This window comes from Alligator mississippiensis, chromosome 2 (assembly GCF_030867095.1).
Source record: "Alligator mississippiensis isolate rAllMis1 chromosome 2, rAllMis1, whole genome shotgun sequence".
In the NCBI taxonomy this organism is placed as follows: domain Eukaryota; kingdom Metazoa; phylum Chordata; order Crocodylia; family Alligatoridae; genus Alligator; species Alligator mississippiensis.
Genome location: NC_081825.1, coordinates 175,303,264 through 175,323,615, shown reverse-complemented (window position 1 = coordinate 175,323,615; position 20,352 = coordinate 175,303,264). Strand labels below are relative to the sequence as shown.

Genomic DNA, 20,352 nt, shown 5'->3' with positions numbered 1-20,352 from the left:
CCACTGCCGCTACCCACTGTGCATGTCTGGATGCAGTGCTGCTGCCGCTCTGCATCCGGTCACGTGCAACCCCACCCCCCACTATGTATCCGGCGCCATGCACCGCCCCACACACCCACTGCTCCATGTCCAGCCCCGCACCAACCTCTCCCCCCCGGATCTGCATCCAGACCTGTGCCCAGAGGCAAATTAATGTATACTGGGGCCCTGGGCAAAAACAAAATTGGAGGCCCCCTACCCCTATGGGAGCTGGACTGTGTGGTGGTGGTGGGGGGGGCACTCTTGGTGTGGGCAAAGAAGGCTGCGGGGACCATGCTGAGTTGAGGGTGAGAGGGCACATGCCCGACTCTTCTCCCTGCTCCCTGCCCACCCCCCTGCCTCCCTATGGCCAAACATACACACACAGGCACACACATAGGTGTGCACACAGACGGGTACGCACTCTGCTCTCACTCACTCTCTGCACATGGACACACAGACACAAACATACTCTCCCTGCCATGAACAGAGATACATGCACGTGTGCGCGCGCACACACACACACACACACACACACACACACACACACACACACACGGACACAGACACACATGGACACACAGACGGGTGCACACTCTACTCACTCTCTGCACATGGACACACAGACACAAACACACTCTCTATGAACATAGATGCATGTATGCACATGCAGGCATGCATGCACACACATGCAGACACATGCACACACCCACAGACTAGAGATGTGAAGGCCCAGAAAAAACCCCAGATAAATTCAGAATAAAACTTTTTTTTCCTGTTAATTTTTTTTCTGAGGACTTTATTTGTTTTTTTCTGAAAAATTGAAAAAAATGAAAAAGTTTGGAAAAATTAAAAAAAAACAACCTCTTAGGAAATATTCTCTTTCAGAATTATGAATAAAATGTTTAAGACAAGGTGGTCATATATTGCTATCCTTTACTCCCTAAAAATGTTTTCTAATAACTATGTAATAGGAAGACTTTTACATAAGACTATCTACAGTATCAGATCATTACAATTTCTGTACACTGAGGACAAGCAGTACAGTACAACTCCAGTTTCCCTCCTGCTATGAATATAGACACATCCACGCACACACAGACACATGCACACACACATGCAGACAGGTGTGCATTCTAGTCACTCAATTTCTGCACATGGACACACAGACACAAACAGTCTACATCCTGCCATGGACACAGATGCATGCATGCACACATACATGCATGCACACACAGACACACACACACATGCAGATTGGTGTGCACTCTACTCACTCACTCTGCATATGGATATGCAGAGACAAACAGTCTGCCTGCCATGAACAGTCCCCCACTCCCAACCCAATGTCTCTCACTCCTGACCTGCACCTCCCCACCCCAGTCCCTGCTGGTGCCCCTCAATCATGACCCACAGGCCCCTGGCTGCCAGTGCCCCCCGCACTCCCAACCCACAGATCCCCACCCTGGTGCCCCACACTCCCAAGCCACAGCCCCCCCAAGCCTGGTAGCTGTCTCTCCCTCCCAACACACTGACCCCAGCCCTGCCTATCACTCATGAAACTGCAGTACCCTGCCCCCTGGGCCCTGATGGTACCCATCACTCCAAAGCCAGTCTCCCATTCCCCATTCATACTGGTGCTCCTCACTCCTGACCCACAGGCCTCTGGCACTGCCAGTGGCCCCTGCACTCCCAACCCTCAGTCCCCCACCCCAATGACCCTCACTCCTGACTTGCAGGCACCTGCCCCCCCAGCCCTGCCAGAGGGCCCCAGCTGTACCTGTCCTGCCCGGGCCAGAGTGCAGTGGCTCTGATTCATGCAGATGGTGGTGGAGTGTGTCCAACCCCAGTGCAGGATGGAGGGAAGAGGAAGGGAGGCTTGTGGCACCCTCACCCTTGGATAGGGCTTCAGTGCCCTGTGGGCAGCCTGGTCATGATCCCCACCCCCTCCTTCCCCCACTCCCTAGGCAGCAGCTCCTGGCTGTTCAGCCCCTCTGAGCACAGGCCCCAGAGCCTGCACTGCCGCCCAGCCACAGAGGTCCTTTGCTGGACTCTTTCCAATTTGTCCACATCCTTCCTGTAGTGGGGGTCTCAAAACTGGACACAGTTCTCCAGGTGTGGCCTCAGCAGTGTGAAATGGAGGGGAAGAATCACTTTTCACGATTTGCTGGCAACGCTCCTTCGAATGCAGTCCCATATTCTGTTAGCCTTCTTAACAACAAGGGCGCACTGTGGGCTTATATTCAACTTATTTTCCACTGTAACCCCCAGGTCCCTTTCTGCAGTGTTTCTGCTTAGCCAGTTAGTCCCCAGCCTGTATTGGTGCATTGTTTGATCCTAAGTCAAGGACTTTGCACTTATCCTTATTGAATGTCATGAGACTTCTTTTGGTCCAATCATCCAATTTCTCTAGGTCTCTCTGAGTTCTAGTCCTTTATTTTAGGGTATATAATAGTTTCATAGTAGGTAGGGTCGGAAGGGACCTGAGCATACCATCAGGTCTGACCCCTGCCGTGAGCAGGAGAGAATGCTGGGGGTCAAATAACCCTGGCTAGGTGATTATCCAGCCTCCTTTTGAAGACCCCCAGGGTAGGGGTGAGCACCACTTCCCTTGGAAGTTGGTTCCAGATCCTAGCCGTCCTAACCATGAAGTAGTGCTTCCTGATCTTTAGTGGGGCTGTGTGAGGCTTAGGACCATTCCTCAGATCTGGAGAAGATTTGGATGCTTCGGATGCCAAAGCAGCATGTTCCGGGGCTTCTAAACGGCTTCAGAAAAGCTTTGGAGCCACTTTGGAGATCCGGCCATAGGGTATAATGGGGAATTAATGAAATATCTATAATGTTGTTCTTTTTAGCCTGATTTGGATGAAACTTGCAGGGGTGGTAGCTTCTGCTGAGAGCATGAAGCCTGCCAAGGTTCAAGAAGATAGGTTAAGGGGTTTGGGGGAAACTGCACCCAAATTTCTTAATAGCAAAACTCATGTCACATGCATGTGTTACACCATGAGGGGGTGAAAATTGCAGGGGTGGTGGCCCCTGCTGAGGCCATGAAGTCTGCCAAGTTTCAAGGAGATAAGTGCAGGAGTTTGGGGGGAACTGCACCTCAAGCTTCTGACAGGCAAAACTCATGACATGGATCACCCAGTATGTGTTAAGGCACAGAGGGCTGAAAACTGCAGGGATGGTGGCCCCTGCTGAGGCCACAAAGCTTGCCAGCTGTCATGGAGATAGGTGCAAAGGGAGTCTGACTTCTGGGGCTCTGCCCCTTTGTCTGCTAACAGGCAAACCTTGTGATGTGGGTGGGTGCTTGCGCGACTGCGTCTGTCTTGGGGCAAAGAGGGGTGAAATGTACTGTAGGCCTGGGTGCTGGGCTCTGCTATGAAGCCTGCCAGCTGTATGTGTGTTTCGCTGGGGGAGTCTGGCTTCTGGGACCCTGCTCCTCTGGCAGCTAACAGGCAAAACTCATGATGTGTGTGGGTGACACTGTGTGTGTGTTAAGGTGCACCCTTCCTGGTACTGGGGCCTCTGCACAACACAGCAGTGTGCCCCACTGAGGCCTCCTCCTCCCCTGTTGCCTCAGGTCCAGTCCACCACTTTACATGACAACAGGTAAAATAACTTAGCTGGCTCAACACCAGTAGCATCAGCAGCAGCATCAAAGGTACCCAAACCGAAATGTCACAGAGCCTATGTTTTATAAAGGAATTGACAGCAAGACGTAAAGATTTTGTGTTGTATTGGACATATGATGTTACTCATGGTGCGTTATGGCTTATCTTGAGTTTTTATGTGTATATGTTTATTATGAAAAAAGGAGTACTTAAAAAAATATATCGTAGAAAGGTTTAGGGTTGAAAGCCCCTTTGTCAGGCTGAGGAAGTACCCGCAGTTGGTCCCGGATGGAAGGAATAGTAAAGAAGCCAGAGGCTGGCCTGGCGCACAATTCAGGCAAGAAAGCCAGTCAGTGAAAATGGAAATGGAGGCGTCAGGGGGTGAGGGACAGGCTGGGGTGGGGGGTAGAGGGGGAAAGGGGGATGTAGCAGCTCAGGTAAAAGTGCAGAGGTGCCTGGGGTGTCAGATGTCCGGCAGGTCGCAGTGTGCCAGAACTCCACTGTGTATATTGAGTCCATGAGTTTCTGTACCTACTGCCTAGGAGGCTGATGAAGTGCAGTTCATAGGCCCAGCTCTGAAAAGTGGTTTGTACATTCAAACAAGCACCTAACCTCATCACCTGAACTGAAGCCAACTTCTTACAGCTCAAAACCCAAAACCTGCCAACTATCTCCAGTACACCCACAGACTGCACACCAGAATCTATCAAAGACAAAATCCAACTACCTGTGGGGGCACATTCCTCACCTAAAAAACACTCTGCCTTCTGCCTCTTAGGCCTGATACAATACAAACCACTTCTGCATTCAAATCAGACAAAAAACAACAAAGTTATAGATATTTAATTGATTTCCCATTATACCCTGTGGCTGGATCTCTGAAGCGGCTCCGAAGCTTCAGAGCTGCTTCGGGCTAATCGAAGTGCGAAATGGATCTGGAGCTCCAGATTGGATCACTGGCATCCAAAGCGGCTGGATCCGAAGCTGAATTGAATAGCTGCCTATTCATGCAGGCCTAATGTCTAGCCTGAACCTACTCTCAATAAACTTGTGGCCATTATTCCTAGTTACTCCTAGTAGTGCCTAGGGGAACAGAGACTCTCCCGTTCCCTGCTGGTCCCCACTGGTAAGTTTATAGATGGCCACCAGATCCCCTCTCAACCTTCTCTTGTGGAGGCTGAACAGGTTCAGGTACCATAGCCTCTCTCTGACCCCTGACAGTTCCCTCAGCACCTTGGTGTGGAGATCATTAGGATGGTAGAGTGTTCCAAATTGAAATGTAAAATCTATGGGCTGTTTATGGGTATAGGTTGTAGCTGTGTTGGTCCAAGGATATAGGCAGACAAAGGTTGTTTGGGTAAATCCAATATCTTTTTTTGACAAACTCAAATAGTTGGAAAAAAAATTATTTGCAAGCTTTCAGATACAAATACCCTTAATTAGGCTGAGGAAGCATCCACAGTTGGCTTGTGCTCTTCCTGGATGGAATAATAAAGAATCCAGAGGCCAGTATGCATGCAAGAAAGCCAGTCAGTGAAAATGTAAATCAAGGTAGTCAGTTTTACAAGGTGAGAGACAGGTAGTGGGGGAGGAGGGGGAGGAAGGGGAGGTGGGGAAGGGGAATATATATATAGCTGGTAAGTAGTAGAGAGGTTATCTGGGGAGTCAGATGTTAGGCAAGTTATAATGTGTCATAAATCTGGAATTCTGACCTTATTTTGGTTGTTTTAACTTCAGCATTATAATGGCATGAGATTGTATCTCCATCATGGCACAATGCTGTAATTAATTGCTGTGGTTTCATAAAACATTTTTTATTATTATTTATACCCACTAGACAAATTCAAAGATTGCGTCCACCTAAAACAGTGATCATAAGATTATTTATGTGTTCAAGTCAATAGTGAAAGTTGTTTAATTGGTACTTAAAAAATATGCTCCAGTATCATCTCATCTGTCCTACCAATATTAGTATTGAAATACAATTAGAGCAATAACTGGATTTTTTTCAGATCTACACCGAGAATAAACTACTAAAAATGAATTAAATAATTAAAAGCAAAAACAACTTATTCTCCTAAAATCCTGGCTGAGTATTACCACTGCTTCCTTCCTAGCTTGTTTACCTAACATAAATCTAGATATCACCCTTTGTATCTCCAACTTTTCTGCTCCACAGTTTTCTCATGGCACTTTTCACCTCCTCATTTCTCAGAGTGTAGATTAATGGATTCAGCATTGGGGTGATAATGGTGTAGAACACAGCAACACTCTTATCCTCAGACAAATTGCTGGAAGGGCGTATGTAGGTGAATGTGCATGGTCCAAAGAATAAAACCACTACAGTGATATGAGACCCGCAAGTGGAGAGGGCTTTGAGACGCCCTTCAGAGGAGCGAGATCTTAGAGAAACTAAGATAACAATGTAAGACACAACCAAGAGGAAGAAGCTTCCCAAAGCAATCATCCCACTATTTGCAACAACAATGATGCCAACAACATAGGTATCAGTGCAGGCCAACTGCAGCAAAGGGTGCACATCGCAGAAATAGTGATTGATCTTGTTAGGCCCACAGAAAGGGAGCTGGGTGGTCAGGACAGTCTGTATGATGGAATGCATAAACCCCCCCAGCCAGGAAGCCACAACCATCTGGCCACACCGGTGCCTGGTCATAATGGTTGTATAGTGGAGAGGTTTGCAGATTGCTATATATCGATCATACGCCATCACTGTGAGGATGAAGATCTCTGTGCAACCAAAGAAATGGACTCCAAACAACTGTGCTATGCAGCCTACAAAGGAGATGGTTTTCTTTTCAGTGAGGAGGTCTACAATCATTTTAGGGGCTGTGACAGAAGAATAGCATATATCTACAAAGGACAGGTAGCTCAGGAAAAAATACATGGGGGAGGTCAGGCGGCAGCTGCTAATTATAGTGATAACAATTAACATATTTCCCACCACAATAATTATATAGAAGAATGAAAACAGCACAAAACATATTTTCTGCACCTTTTGATTTTGAGAGAGGCCCAAGAGAATGAATTCAGTGACATTGTTAATATTCTCCATGTGTTCTGCTTAGGTCGTTATTCTGTAGTACAGTGGTAATTCACCTGCCAAATAAGAAATGTCTTTAGTTCATAATTGTGTTAATGGTTCTACTTTTCTACTTTTATGAACCTAAGAAGTAGATACTGACCAACATGAAGGTAAGGTTAGGTCACAATCGGTTTCTGTATTTGTTCCCTCTTGGGTAAATTAATAATTACTTATTAGAACAAGGCAAGATGTATTCTGTAGCCCACTGGCTCACAAATATGTATGGAATGAGGGGAACATAGGTAGAACTTAAATCTTCAAGACAGGTCAAGCAAGGCTTAAATGTCTAAGCTCCAACTCAAGTGAGGGACTTATACATTGAGCTACTGACTGTTCTAGGATGGCTCTTTTTCTGATCATAAATTCTATCCTGGACATGAAAAGCCATTCTATTCCTATTATAGTTTCATCCAATTGAACACATTTCTGTAAAAAAAATAAATAAACAAAATGGAAAAAAAAAATCAGCCAAAAAATCCCATTCAATCAGAACTACATAGATTTTGTGAGAAGTAAAAACATCTAATTTCCACTAAAGTAGTAGGGCTCACAGAAACCTGGTGGGATTCATCTCACAACTGGGCAGCCAACATTAGGGGCTACAGGCCATACAGGCGGGATAGAATAGGAAGGAAAGGTGGGGGTGTGGTGCTCTACGTCAAAGAGCAATACACATCCTCAACCAGCAGGATGGGGTCAGAGGAGGGGCAGGCTGAAGTGCTCTGGGTCAAGATATAGGGAGGTCAGGGGGAAAGGGACTTAACGGTGGGGGTCTACTACAGACCTCCCAACAAAGGGGAAGAGCTGGACTGCAAATTCTTGGGTCAGCTTGCAGAGGCACTTAAGGCAAGGGATGAAATTGTCATGGGTGATCTAAATTACCCAGACATCTGGGAGGAGCAGTCAGCCAGGTCTGACCGCTCACGGAGGTTCCTGGCCGAGATACAGGACCTCCACTTAACCCAGGAGGTGCACAGTCCTATGAGGGGGAATGCTCTGCTGGCCCTGGCCCTGGCCACAGGCAAAGACTTGGTGAGGGGACTCCAGGTCCTTGACCACCTGGGTGATAGCGATCATCGCTTGCTGGAATTCACCATCCAGCACAGGATGTCAAGGGCCTGCAGTAAGGCAGTAGCCTTAGACTTCAAGAAGGCCAACTTCAATGAGTTGAGGAGATTAATGGGAGAGGCACTAGGGTCCTGGAGAGTTGAGGAACTGGGTGCCCAGGATGAGTGGTCGGTCCTTAAGGAGATGATACTCAGAGCCCAAGGGGTGACAATCCCAACAAAAAGCAAAGTGGGTAAGAGTGCCCAAAAGTCCCCCCCCCCGGCTCACCAAGGGCATTCGTGAATGCCTGATTGCAAAAAAGGAGTCGTACACTCAGTGGAAGGGAGGGGCTATCATCAAAGAGAAGTATATCGCCACTCCTCAGGTCTGTAGGGGGGCTGTTAGGAAAGCTAAGGCAGATACAGAACTAGGGCTAACATCAAAGATAACAAAAAGTTCTTTTTTAAATATATAGGGAGAAAGAAGAAGGCCCTGGGTAATGTGGGGCCCCTGCAGGATATGCTTAGCTATCTGGTGGTTGTACCAGAGGAGAAAGCAGACCTCTTTAACAATTTCTTTGCCTCTATTTTCTTGTGCAGGGACCGGGTCTCCCCTACTGAGATTCAGAACGGACTCAGAAGAAACTCTGCCAAGCCTAGGGTCAGGGAGGACCATGTTAGAGAACTTCTGGAGGGGCTGGATGTGTTCAAATCAGCAGGTCCAGATGCTCTCCACCCCAGGGTGTTGAGGGAATTGGCAGGGGTTATTGCAGGGCCCCTGGCATGGCTTTACTATCACTTGTGGTGCTCTGGCCAGGTGCCAGACAACTGGAAGAGGGCCAATGGAGCTCCATCTTTAAAAAAGGAAAGAGGGAGGTCCCAGGCAACTATAGGTCCATTAGTCTTACTTCAATCCTGGGGAAACTCTTTGAGAAGATTATCAAGGAGCACATCTGTGATGGGCCAGCAGCAGGGATGATGCTCAGGAGCAACCAGCATGGTTTCATTGGGGCAGGTCCTGTCAGACCAACCTGATTGCCTTCTACGATCAGGTCACAAAAGCATTGGATGCAGGTGTCGCAGTGAATGTCGTCTTTCTGGACTTCAGCAAGGCCTTTGACACTATCTCCCACCCCTTTCTCATTAAAAAGCTAGGTGACTGTGGCATTGATGCCTACACGGTCAGATGGATTGCAAATTAGCTGATGGGTCATACTCAGCGAGTGGTGGTGGACAGGTCATTTTCAACCTGGAGGGAAGTGGGCAGTGAAGTCCCCCAGGGCTTAGTCCTTGGGCCCGAACTGTTCAATTTATTTGTTAGTGATTTGGACAATGGGGTGAAGAGCAGCCTGTTTAAATTCACAGATGACACCAAGATTTGGAGTGAGGTGGGCACGCTAGAAGGGAAGGACAGATTACAGCAGGACCTGGACAGGTTACAGTGGTGGGCAAATGAAAAAGGGATGGAAATCAATACTGACAAGTGTGGGGTGCTGCACTTGGGCAGTAGGAACCAGCAGCATACCTACAGGCTGGGGAACTCCCTTCTCGAAAGCACGGTGGCCAAAAGAGATCTTGGAGTCATTATTGACTCCAAGATGAACATGGGCTGACAATATGAGAACACGGTCAGTAGGGCTAACCGTATCTTGTTGTGCATCCACAGATGCATCACAAGCAGGGCCAAGGAGGTGATACTCCCCCTCTATGTGACACTGGTCAGGCCACAGCTGGAGTACTGTGTCCCGTCAGACTAGAAGATCTACAAGGTCCCTTCCGACCCTACACCTATGAATCTATGAAAGTTTGGCTTTTATATTTCCTGATTGTCACCAAAATCAACAGAAAGTATGAAATGGGACTCAGATGGAGTTGTGTGCTGGATGAGGGACCTGAATGGAAAGTTCAGGTGAGCAGTGGGAGCAAGGTGCCCACCTGTGAAGTCTGGCTGAAGTAGGGTAAGATGCACACTCACTCTAAACCTAACCTTGTCTGCACCTTAATATAAAGAATAACCACCACTGTAAAGTCACTGCCTCATTTCTGAAATCATGTTAGACAAACTTGTGAATCCTAATGACAATGAGACCTTTCTGGTTGTTCAGTTTCCATCAAAATCAACAGGAATCTGCCCAACAATACCTAGAACATTTTTGAAAATTTTGGAATTCATTTTATATAGTGCTTGGAAGAAAATGGATTAAAAACAGACATGGAGAGAAAACCCCCTGAGTACAAGGGCCTTGTCTCACTCCAATGAGTTGGATTACTCTTACTTCATTACATTACCTCATAATTGGCACATCTACATGTGGACTTTACTGCAGCATGGGCGCTTTTGTACATATTTCTGGGGGGTGTGTGTGTGGGGGGGGGGAGGAGGGGCGGTGCTTCAACTAAACCAACTCTGAGATCCATTCTAATTGAAGTGCCTGCAGTGTCTTGTCTATCAGTATTCCCAAACTTCAAAATGTTGGGACCACCTTTCTTTAATACTAATATGCTAATTGGTGGAGCACATTTTTAACAATTTAAGTTCATCAAATTTACTTCAGTTTATGATTTATATGTGTCTATCCTTTTTTTTTGTGTGCTTGAACTTAAAGGTTATCTTCAGCTGCTTTAGTATAGACAAAATGAGTAAAATTCTAGTTAGCATTACAAAAAATAATTTTAGCAAAAGTGCCAACTCTTTCAGTGGGATTTTTAAAGCCTTAAACATGTTGCCAGGATTTAACTCATCTGGGCATTAATATCCATTTAAAGCAGTTTGACTGAATTGGTTGTGATCAGGAAGGCTCTGGACAATTAACAAGTTTTTGACCCTTTCAGTAGGTTTCAGGGCCAGATTCTTGGTGTAAGGTAGTGCTTCTCCTTCTTATAGTCCATCACTACACTAACTTAGGAGGAGAATCTACCCATGTGCCACCCAAGTGGCATAGTATGGGTGGTTACTGTGCCATGCTTTAGTACTTCCATAAAGTAAGTACTAAATCACAGCACCACAGCAACCTTGCCGCCTGGTGACATGTAGATGCACCCAGTATTTAACAACTGCACCATCGTGTAGGAGCTCTGTCATTTTGAAAGGAATCATATTTCTCAAACAGGCTAATGTTATGGACACAACCATCTTCCTTGTGGATCCAGTCTTCATTGCAGTCACTGCAGTATCCCCCATGGATTTTATTTTGTTTTGGAGCATGCACCAAGAAAATGTGAAAACATTTAAAGGTAAGACTGAATAAAAGAAATGGGACCTACCAGGGGCCAGGTCACATTCATGAGATGCACACTTTCCATATCAAAACGGATGGCAGCTACCTTCGTTGAATCACTTCCACTTTCACTTCATTCTGTAAGGGTACTGCTGAGGGCTGGAATCCTCATAAGGAGCATAAGTGAAAATTGGGTGAGCCTGTATTAGCTGAGTTCAAGCCAGAAGCAGAGGATAAAGATCATGACCATACAGCTCAACTAAGATTAGGCAGAAAGACAACACATCACAGAATTGTTCTTCATTCCACATACATGGTATTGAGATCCCTGTGAGAAATGCCTGGGGGTGGCCACAGCTAAGAAGTATGAACAGAATTCTATTTTAGTGCTAAGATGTGCACGTAACACTTACAAATTTTGGGGTGTCTGAGCAATTCTTTTTTTACTTTTCATAAAACCTAAATTATGCTTACCCTCCTCAATACCTTATGCAGCCATGGAATTGCAGAAGTGTCTACATCCCACCACTCCCACTCCCACACATACACCAAGGCGGGTAGACTGCACTGCCAAAGCAGCAGTGAGGAACTTTTCTTAAGTCTTTCAAGAAGATAAGGATCTTCCCTCTTCCCTTTTCTTTTCCTCTGTGCTGCTTGCACATTCCAACCCTTCCCCTTCCTCGTTTCCCCACCTGCCACTGCCATTGTCCCCAGATGATACAGGGCTGGTGGGGGGAGCATGGCTATAGAGATGTTTCTGCCTTGTTCCAGCCAGGCTTCATATGGAGCAAGGTTCAGCCAGAGACAGCAGCAACAGGAGTGGTTCTCTTCTCCCACACCTGCTCCCAGGATAAAAGGAAACACCTCCGGGGACCAGAAAGGAAAGAGGGTCTGCTGCTTTTGCTGTTCTTTTTTCAGCCTGACTCTGTAGATCTTGGCTGAAGTGTGCAAAAATGGCTCTGATTCTCCCCAGTACCTGAGCATACATACTCATGTACCTGAGGAAACAGGGGAAGTGAGAAGGGGAGTCTTACTTGCTTTGGGCATTTAAAAAGGTCCCCATCTGATGCTCCCATGGTATGTTTGATTAAAAAGAGGGTGCATCTCTGCCACTGGATCCACCCCTGTATGTAGCTACATTCTTATGATACAAAGCTAATATTTTCATAGCTCTGCAGGACTGGAAGAGATTCAGTGCTGTGTATGAAGCATCCAAATCCATCTGTACTCCAGTTCAACTTCACCTTGGATTTGCAGAAATGCTGTTTAAACCCTGAAAATTGTTGGTAACCAAAAGGCATGACTAGACACTGCTTTTGCCCAATAATTATGGAACCAGCCCAGGAGACAAAAGACTACGGTGTATGAACTTCTCACATCACAGGCTGGTACTTCAATCACTAGGATCTAAGTCAGAGAGCACATTCCAATTTAAACCTGGCCACTAAGCAGCCAAGAGGAAAAGAATCATAGGAAAGGATCAAGCAAGAAAAAAAGTGATTCCTTACTTTTACTGTTCATTGTGCATTTTGCATTACAGTCATGGGGAAAATACTATCTTACAGCTGAGTTATTAGTGTACTGAAACACATGTGTAAATGGTGACCAGGGCTGGTTGGGGCAGGAGGGTGCTATGATGTGGGGATGCCTGCCAGCTAGAATGGGTTACCTAGAGAGGTGATAGAATTTCCATCCTTGGAGGTTTTTAAGGCCCGGCTCAACAAAGCCTTAGCTGAAATTATCTAGTTGTGGATGGTCCTTCTTTGAGCAGGGGGTTGGATTAGATAACCTCCTGAGGTCCCTTCCAACCCTAATTTTCTATGATGCTATGATTCTATTATTTTATGTTAGACAAGTTATTGGGAACACATGCCCTTTCTCAAGTTTGGAAATGAAGCAGGTATAACCAAGGATGAAAACTAGGTAGAACAGATATTACCAAACACATCTCATTTCTTATATGCTCCCCTGAGCAAGGGTCCTCAACCTTTTCAGACCTGACACCCTTCATTTGATTTGAGGCATCACCCGTTTGACTCAGCGCCCATCCATAACTTTTGTAAATTAAGCAGCACCCCCTTTGAAACAGTAATTTATTTATTATAGTGCTTTTCTCCTTGTGGAGGGTCTAGGTAGTAAGGGCTGGGCAGTGGCCAAGCAGGGGTGAACCTGAGTCTGCACTTATCTTCTCACATATGCTTATCTCCTCACATCCTTCAAAATATCCCCTCGTTTAGAATGACTGTCCAAGACCATTATAGCTATAATAGTACAACACTACTACAACCTGTGAAATATTTAAAACTTTAGTTTGGAAATGCCGGACATTCCTTCCATTATATGCATTTATTCACTTATTTCTCCTCCCCCTCCACCCCCAAATTGAAAGCCCACTTCATTACTTACAGCAAGAGACCTGTTAGTGAATACATTTCTATAAATAATGTTACCTGTTTCAACATCACTTTCCAAAGCATTGGGTAACCCTTTAAGCAGATACACAGTAGGTCTTCCAAGTATTGAGTCTGCTGCATCATATATATGGTCATTCATAAGTCAAGCATGAATTCAAGATATCGAGTCCAGTTTTACACAGGGGCAGATATAGTATTTACTAAAGGAAGGTGTGGTGTACCACCCTTCAGATCAAAACCAACAGTTGTGGGGGGAGGGACAGCATCAGAGAAGGAATACTAGCAGGTTGGGCAGGAAGGAGGTGCAGGAAAAGTGGCACTGCCTACCAGAGCCACTGTCCCTGACTGAGGTGGGCATGTGGGGGAGCTCCATAGTTGCTTCTCTCATCTCATTGGACCTAATTGGAAGAGGGTTAGTTTTGGGGAGCAGTTGTGTGGGGGTTCAGACTTAGCTGGGACAGTGGTGGTGGCTGGGCTCCTCCTTTCTGTGCCTGCTCCCCACTCTTCTGCTAGGTTTCTCCCATTGGACAGGAGTAGGTCTTGGAAGGAGGAACCTGCCCCCTGCTGCTGCCACTGTCCCCAGCTGAGCCTGGCAACACATGCAACTGCTTCTCATAATCTGACTGGAGCAGGGAAGGAGTAGCTTCAGGCTTCCCCTGTGCCAGTGTTGGCTGCATAAAGTGGTGATGGCAGGCCTAGGGTTTTCTCTTTTTATGTCTCTTTCTGGGCAGTGGGGACCATATGGTGGGGGGGGGGGGCGTGCAGCAGGAAACAGGTGCAGGAAGAGGGAGCCCACCCACCACTGCCACTATCACCTGTCAAGCTTGGCACCTCAAGCTTTGAATAGGGCATGAGCAGTTCTGGGACTCCCCCAATACCTGGGTTAGGCCAGGACAACAACGGCTGCAGATTGATCCCATCTTCCTGTGTCTGCTTTCAGCCCAACCCCCTAGTGTCTCCCACTTGCTCAGGATCTCTGACTGAAGAGTTGCAAGGGGTGCCAGGCTCAACCAAAGATAGTAGCGGTAGAAGGGGGTGTGCGGACATGATGCTGCATCCCCTTGGATCCACTTCTGGTTTTCTATATACAAATTACCTATATGTCTATGTAAATGAAAAAGGATCTGCATTCATGAAGGGGAGAAAGGAGGAATTGGGTAACTATAGGCCAGTTAGCCTTACCCCTATCCTTGGCAAGACCTTTTAGAAAATTCTTAAGGATCATGTTTGTGGGGGACCAGCCAGTAAAATAATGCTAAGGGGCAATCAGTGTGGGTTCATAGCAGGCAGATCCTGTCTGATTAACCTGGTTTAATTTTATGACAGGATCACAAAATGCTGGGCTGAAGGAATAGAGGTAGATGTTATTTACTTAGATTTTAAAAAGGCCTTTGACACAGTGTCACACCCAATTCTTATAAGTAAACTAAATGGTTGCAATGTACATTATTGCACAGTCCAGTGGGTAGAAAATTGGCTTATGGGATGCACCCAGAGAGTGGTGGTGGATGCATCAGTTGCTACCTGGAGAAATGTAGGCAGAGGAGTCCCCCAAGGCTCTGTCTTGGGACTGGTACTATTCAATATCTTCATTAGTGACTTGGACGAGGGAGTAGAAAACACCCTGTCCAAGTCTGCTGATGACAACAAACTATGGTGGAGGTAAACAAACTAGAGGGCAGGGATTGAATCCAGGCTGATTTGGACAGGCTGGGGAAGTGGGCAGAACAGAATAGGATGCAGTTTAACAAGGATAAGTGTCATGTGTTGCACCTGGGGAGGAAGAGTCATCAACACTCCTATAGCCTGGGAGGTACCATTCTAAGTAGCACAACTATGGAAAGGGATCTCAGAGTCAAAGTCGACTCCAGAATGAACATGAGTCACCAGTGCAATGAGATAATAAGTAAAGCAAATTGCACCCTTTCCTGCATAAGCAGGTGCATCACAAACAGGTCTAGGGAGGTGATACTTCCCCTCTATGCGGCATTGGGCAGGCCACAGCTGGAGTACTGTGTCCAGTTTTGGGCACTGCACTTCAGGAGGGATGTGGATGGCCTGGAGAGGGTTCAGAGGAGGGCCACTCATCTGGTTAAAGGCATACAGAGAAAACCCTATGTGGACCGATTGGGAGACCTGAACCTCTTCAGCCTCCACAAGAGGAGGCTCAGAGGTGATCTAGTGGCTGCCTACAAACTCATCAGGGTGGGGTCAGCAAAAAATAGGGGATACAATATTTACCAGGGCACCCATTAGGGTAACTAGAAATAATGGCCACAAACTGAAAGAGGGAAAATTTAGACTGGACATAAGGAAAACATTATTTACAGTGAGGGTTGCCAAAATATGGAATACACTTCCAAGGGAGGTGGTGCTGTCCCCTTCCTTGGAGGTATTTAAAAGGAGATTGGACAGACACCTGGCTGGGGTCATCTGATCCCAGCACTCTTTCGTGCCTGGGGCACGGGGCCGGACTCGATGATTTAATAGGTCCCTTCCAACCCTAACATCTATGAAACTATGAAAATATGAAATGTCAATGGTTGCATAAGCAGACATTGGTATTGATCTATGGAATGAGTGCCTATGCACATCCAAAATTTGTTTAGGGACTTAGTACAACTTGCTCAAATGACCCATTGCATGTGAAGCTATTCATAAATAATTAAATTAGAACTAATAAATTATTACAATAAATTAAATTAATTATAAATTAATTGTAACATTATAATTATAAATTAATTATAACATTATAAATTGCACACACACACACACACACACACACTATCATTTTCTCTTATTTTTAGATGTTTCCTTTGCCTACTTGCTGTGGGAAAGGCCCACATAAACACCAGTGGAAGGTGGCTAAATCCTGGTCTATACAGAAAAGTTTTAACAGGTGTACAGATACAGTTAAAATCTCACCTCACTATTGACACTCTCAGAGGGCCAGATAGGAGCATAAGTGGATGCAGGCAACACAGTGGTTGTGTTTACATGAGACACTAACTGTACAGCTGTTACTGCCAAGTCATTTAGTATTTGTATAATCAAGTGTTACTTTTGTCATTTATCTAAGCCACTTTCCAAGTGACATATGCAAAAGCAAAATAAAGGCACTCTTTTTACCAGAATAAAAATATTAGCAGGGAAGGTTACATTGGAATAAAAACATAAAAAACATCAACTTCAATATCCCCTTTAAATATATTGGGGGAAAAAATGCATGGAATCAAGGCTTAAGAACTTGTCCTGAAGCTCAAATTAAATGATTTCCAGTTAACTGAAGTTAACAAACAACATTATAGCTCTATCTAAACACTGAAAATTGCAAGGTCAGGAACAAGTGTTTGTACAGTCAAGATTAGCATTTAAAATGATATGACTTAACTCAAGTTCACTGGCATCTAATTCAAGTTACAACACAATCAAATGCTTTTGTGTGAACAAAAACTTAAATGTCTGCACTGGGGAAATACAGAAACTGAGAATACATAAAAATGCTGTCAAATGCACAGAAGTAAAACTGGGTGGAACTTTTTTTCCTTTATTATAATGATCTATGGTGGACTTTGTAACAGGAGCAACTTAAACAGTGTCAGATAGAAGTGCAAATTTACACTAATGGTCAGCCTTTCAAATGTATCCCAGAAAATAAGGGATTGTTAGAAAGGCTTTGAGCTGGTATTTTAGCTACCCCGTCCTTCCAATGGCACTAGTCTAAGTATTTCCCAGAGATACCAGACAGTGAAGAGCTGAGCTCGTAGAATTTAGCTGTGTTGGGCTGTGCAGTTCCTGGCAGAAAGTGACTCGCCAGGTTCCATCTATTTCAGTGATATACCAGTTACACAAACACAATTCCAGTTATTATTCTAGGCACTGAGACTGAGAAGTGAATTATCCAAAGACACTGATTTTCTGTCTTATCCAGATGTGGGGGTCCTGCTAAGTCATGAATGGGTATGTATCTGTTGAGAGATTGGGTTGATATTACCTATTCTGCATAAAGAAGATAGAAATCAAGTCCTTTCAGTTTCTTTACATCTAACCTTAGGTGCTGCCTTAGCTAACTTTCAAATACCTGCCCCAGTAGAAGGATTTATTTATTAATATCTTTTGCTGAGGAAACTGTATAGTTGAGAGAGAGATTAGAAAAGCCACAACATTCCTCTACTTTTGGCCAGCAGCTGGTACATCAGACAGAAGAAAAAAAAAAAATCACTTTTTTAAATAAAGGTAGCTACTCAAGAAAAGATATACACAGTAAACCTGTGGAACAACTACATAGGTGGTCCAAAATATATATGACTTTTATTTTGGATATCCTCTGAGCTATCACAATCACTAGAGCATTACAATACTACTCCAAAAAAGGTGATTCAATGTGAGCTAGTTAGGTATATAGCAACCTCAACAGAGAGATGCGGAAGATGCCTAAACCAGTTTAGGCTTATGTATCTAGATGCTGTGCACAGGGTGAGATGCTCAGAAGTAACTAATGGGAAGTACACAAGCATAGGGGCTTAACTAAACTCCCACACTTCTTGAAATACCCATTATGCACCTGTGACTGGTTGCAATTCACTGCTTCTAGCAGGCCACCTGAGATCAATGGAAAGCAGCTTTCTGAAGACACACAATTCAGAACTGTTTGTGGCGGTGTAAATCTTTTTCACCAATAGACTAATGGTTTAGCATTCACACAGAAAAGGCTTATTAGGGAGCTCTCCCATGGGGAGATTAGAACCAACATCTCCCACATTTTAGAAGCAGGCTTTAACTACCCAGCTACAGAACACATTTAACAAGTCTCCCTGCCCTTGCCCCCACTGAAGGTAGAACACTGGGTAGAAAAAAATACAAGCATGAGGATCAAAAGAGGAGCAAATAAGAATCTTTACCCTATAGCCTCATGTTTATAGATTCCCCTGTGAGAAGGAAGTCCTGGGCTCTAACCTGTACTCCAATACTTATTACTTCCTTTTTACTAATAACAATGTAATAGACCTAGGAGATCCCTTTCTGGATGGAGTACCGTAACTACTAGGCTACCAAAGTAGGTGCTTTCCTTTTTTTTACCCTTCTGACTTCATGAGTCATTGCATTCTCACTCACCCAACTTGTTCAGCAAAGCTGAAGACAGTTTTTCTTCCATTGTTTCTATAGCCTACCAGTTAGGACATTCACCTATGAAGGAAAATGTGTATGTTCAAATCTCCTCAGGACCAGAATGGCTAGACTTCAGACTTCCTGGGTGCATCTACAAAAGATGTTTACTGTGGAGCTGTCTTATTAGCTCCACAGTAAAGTCTCAGTGTCTACATGTGTGGCCTTATTAGACTGCAGAAAACCAATTAACTCCACAACAGAGTACTTGTAAATACAAGTACTATCCGGTGGCAGTCTTCTTTAATGTGCGGCAATGCACATGTAGATGCTGACAAGGATGGCTGAGGCACAAGGGTGCTTTAGTGCAGTGCTGCCTGCTGGCTAGCCCCGCACTAGAGCACCCTCGTGCCCCAGAGAGCTCCTCTGCAGCACATTGAGCCAGGTCAGAGCAACCCCAGGCTGGCAGGCTGACCCCACCTTCCAGCCAGGGCTGCTCCAACCCAGCTCAACGTGTTGCGGTCCTGGGCATATGTGAAGGCACAGTGCCCAGGAGCAATGAACTCAAGTGCAATATGTGCCAGAGTTTATTGCTCTGTCCTAATAGCATGTGTAGATGCACCCCCTGCATCCTGAGGGAATGCTCTAAAAATGAGGCTATTGGTGAACACCACTCATGAGTTTCAAATCACCGGTTTTCACCACCTGCTATTCAGCTACCTTAGAAGTGCAACCAGTGACATGACTGGTTTGAGTAGACATTAGAACTGCTGATATGCATTATTTTTAGCTTTTGTCTACAAAGCAGTAAGGGTCCCCTCAGGGCAGCCAAACATTCCTGCATCCACACCTTCAGTGAGCAGTTTGAATGGAAGCACATAAGTTTTTAGGGTGTTGGTACCAAGACCATTCACAGCACCCCTTAATATTTAGAACACCAACTCCTGAATAAATTCTGGTTATATGCCTACCGAGACTATTTTAATCTGTCTCAGACTTCTTAACTATCAATATATTTAAAAAATTCAGTAGCATTAAACTCACATTAAAAGTAACAGAGCAGTTAATAAAATATTGGCATATTTGATTAGTTTTTCATTTGCCCACCTTGGCCCTTTCCTACAGCTACTGCTACCAGGACTAGAGTTTATGAATTTCCTGTATATATGATTTCAACAAAAGATAGGTGGGGACATACAGACAAAATATTTGTGCAAGATGAAATGAAAGCCAGCCATACTGGTAAACTCACCTGTTTAATCCTGCAGATTCTGACAGTTTTCAGTATGGTGTTTTGCTTTATTCTCTTCTACCTGCTTTTATGATACAATCTTTAAACCTTAAACAGCATTTCAATGAATGAAAGTTTCCTGTACATTTCTCAAGTCCTATGCTCATAGGTCCCTTGCAAATTCTAGTCTAACATTATAGCCTTTAACAATGTTGAATCCTCATCCCAGATGAAGATGATCTAGTCTGTGGAATGAAAGAAAACATCTGATTTATGGATCCTGAGTAATGCAGGCAGTAATTGCTTAGTATCCCAAAAGGCAACAGAAATCTGTTCTGCCTTTCTGGGCAGAAACCTAGGTGCTTGTCATCATGCTTTACTCTGTGAAGTCTATGATCTGCCAGGATCCTTAATTCAAAGATTATAGCAGATATATTTGATTTACATAAATTAGTAGTAAGTCATTGACCTTGTTAATAAGCTCCCAGAGGCATTTCAATGTTTGCCCATTAGAAATAATAGCTCAAGGAATAGGTCCTTGTTATGCCTTATTCTCTGAGCTACACAAATGTTGATTGGTGCAAGTGCTAGCTTGGAGTTTGGAG

At 44.9% G+C, this 20,352-nt stretch overlaps 1 protein-coding gene across 2 annotated transcripts; it reads right to left on the bottom strand.

The window, feature by feature from the left end:
* Positions 1-5,722: 5,722 nt before the first annotated feature.
* LOC102574251 (olfactory receptor 4S2-like) lies at positions 5,723-20,110 on the bottom strand. Of its 2 annotated transcripts, XM_059721376.1 has the most exons (3): positions 19,769-20,110; positions 11,043-11,205; positions 5,723-6,746 (listed from the first exon to the last, which is right to left on the bottom strand). In XM_059721376.1, the coding sequence occupies exon 3, from the start codon at positions 6,700-6,702 to the stop codon at positions 5,767-5,769; it is 936 nt and encodes a 311-aa protein (XP_059577359.1). In that variant the 5' UTR covers positions 6,703-6,746; positions 11,043-11,205; positions 19,769-20,110; the 3' UTR covers positions 5,723-5,766. The 2 variants fall into 2 exon arrangements, with proteins under 2 accessions (XP_059577359.1, XP_019352307.2); XM_019496762.2 differs by lacking the exons at positions 11,043-11,205; positions 19,769-20,110 and adding an exon at positions 10,185-10,196 and having other exon boundaries at positions 5,723-6,696.
* Positions 20,111-20,352: the final 242 nt, after the last annotated feature.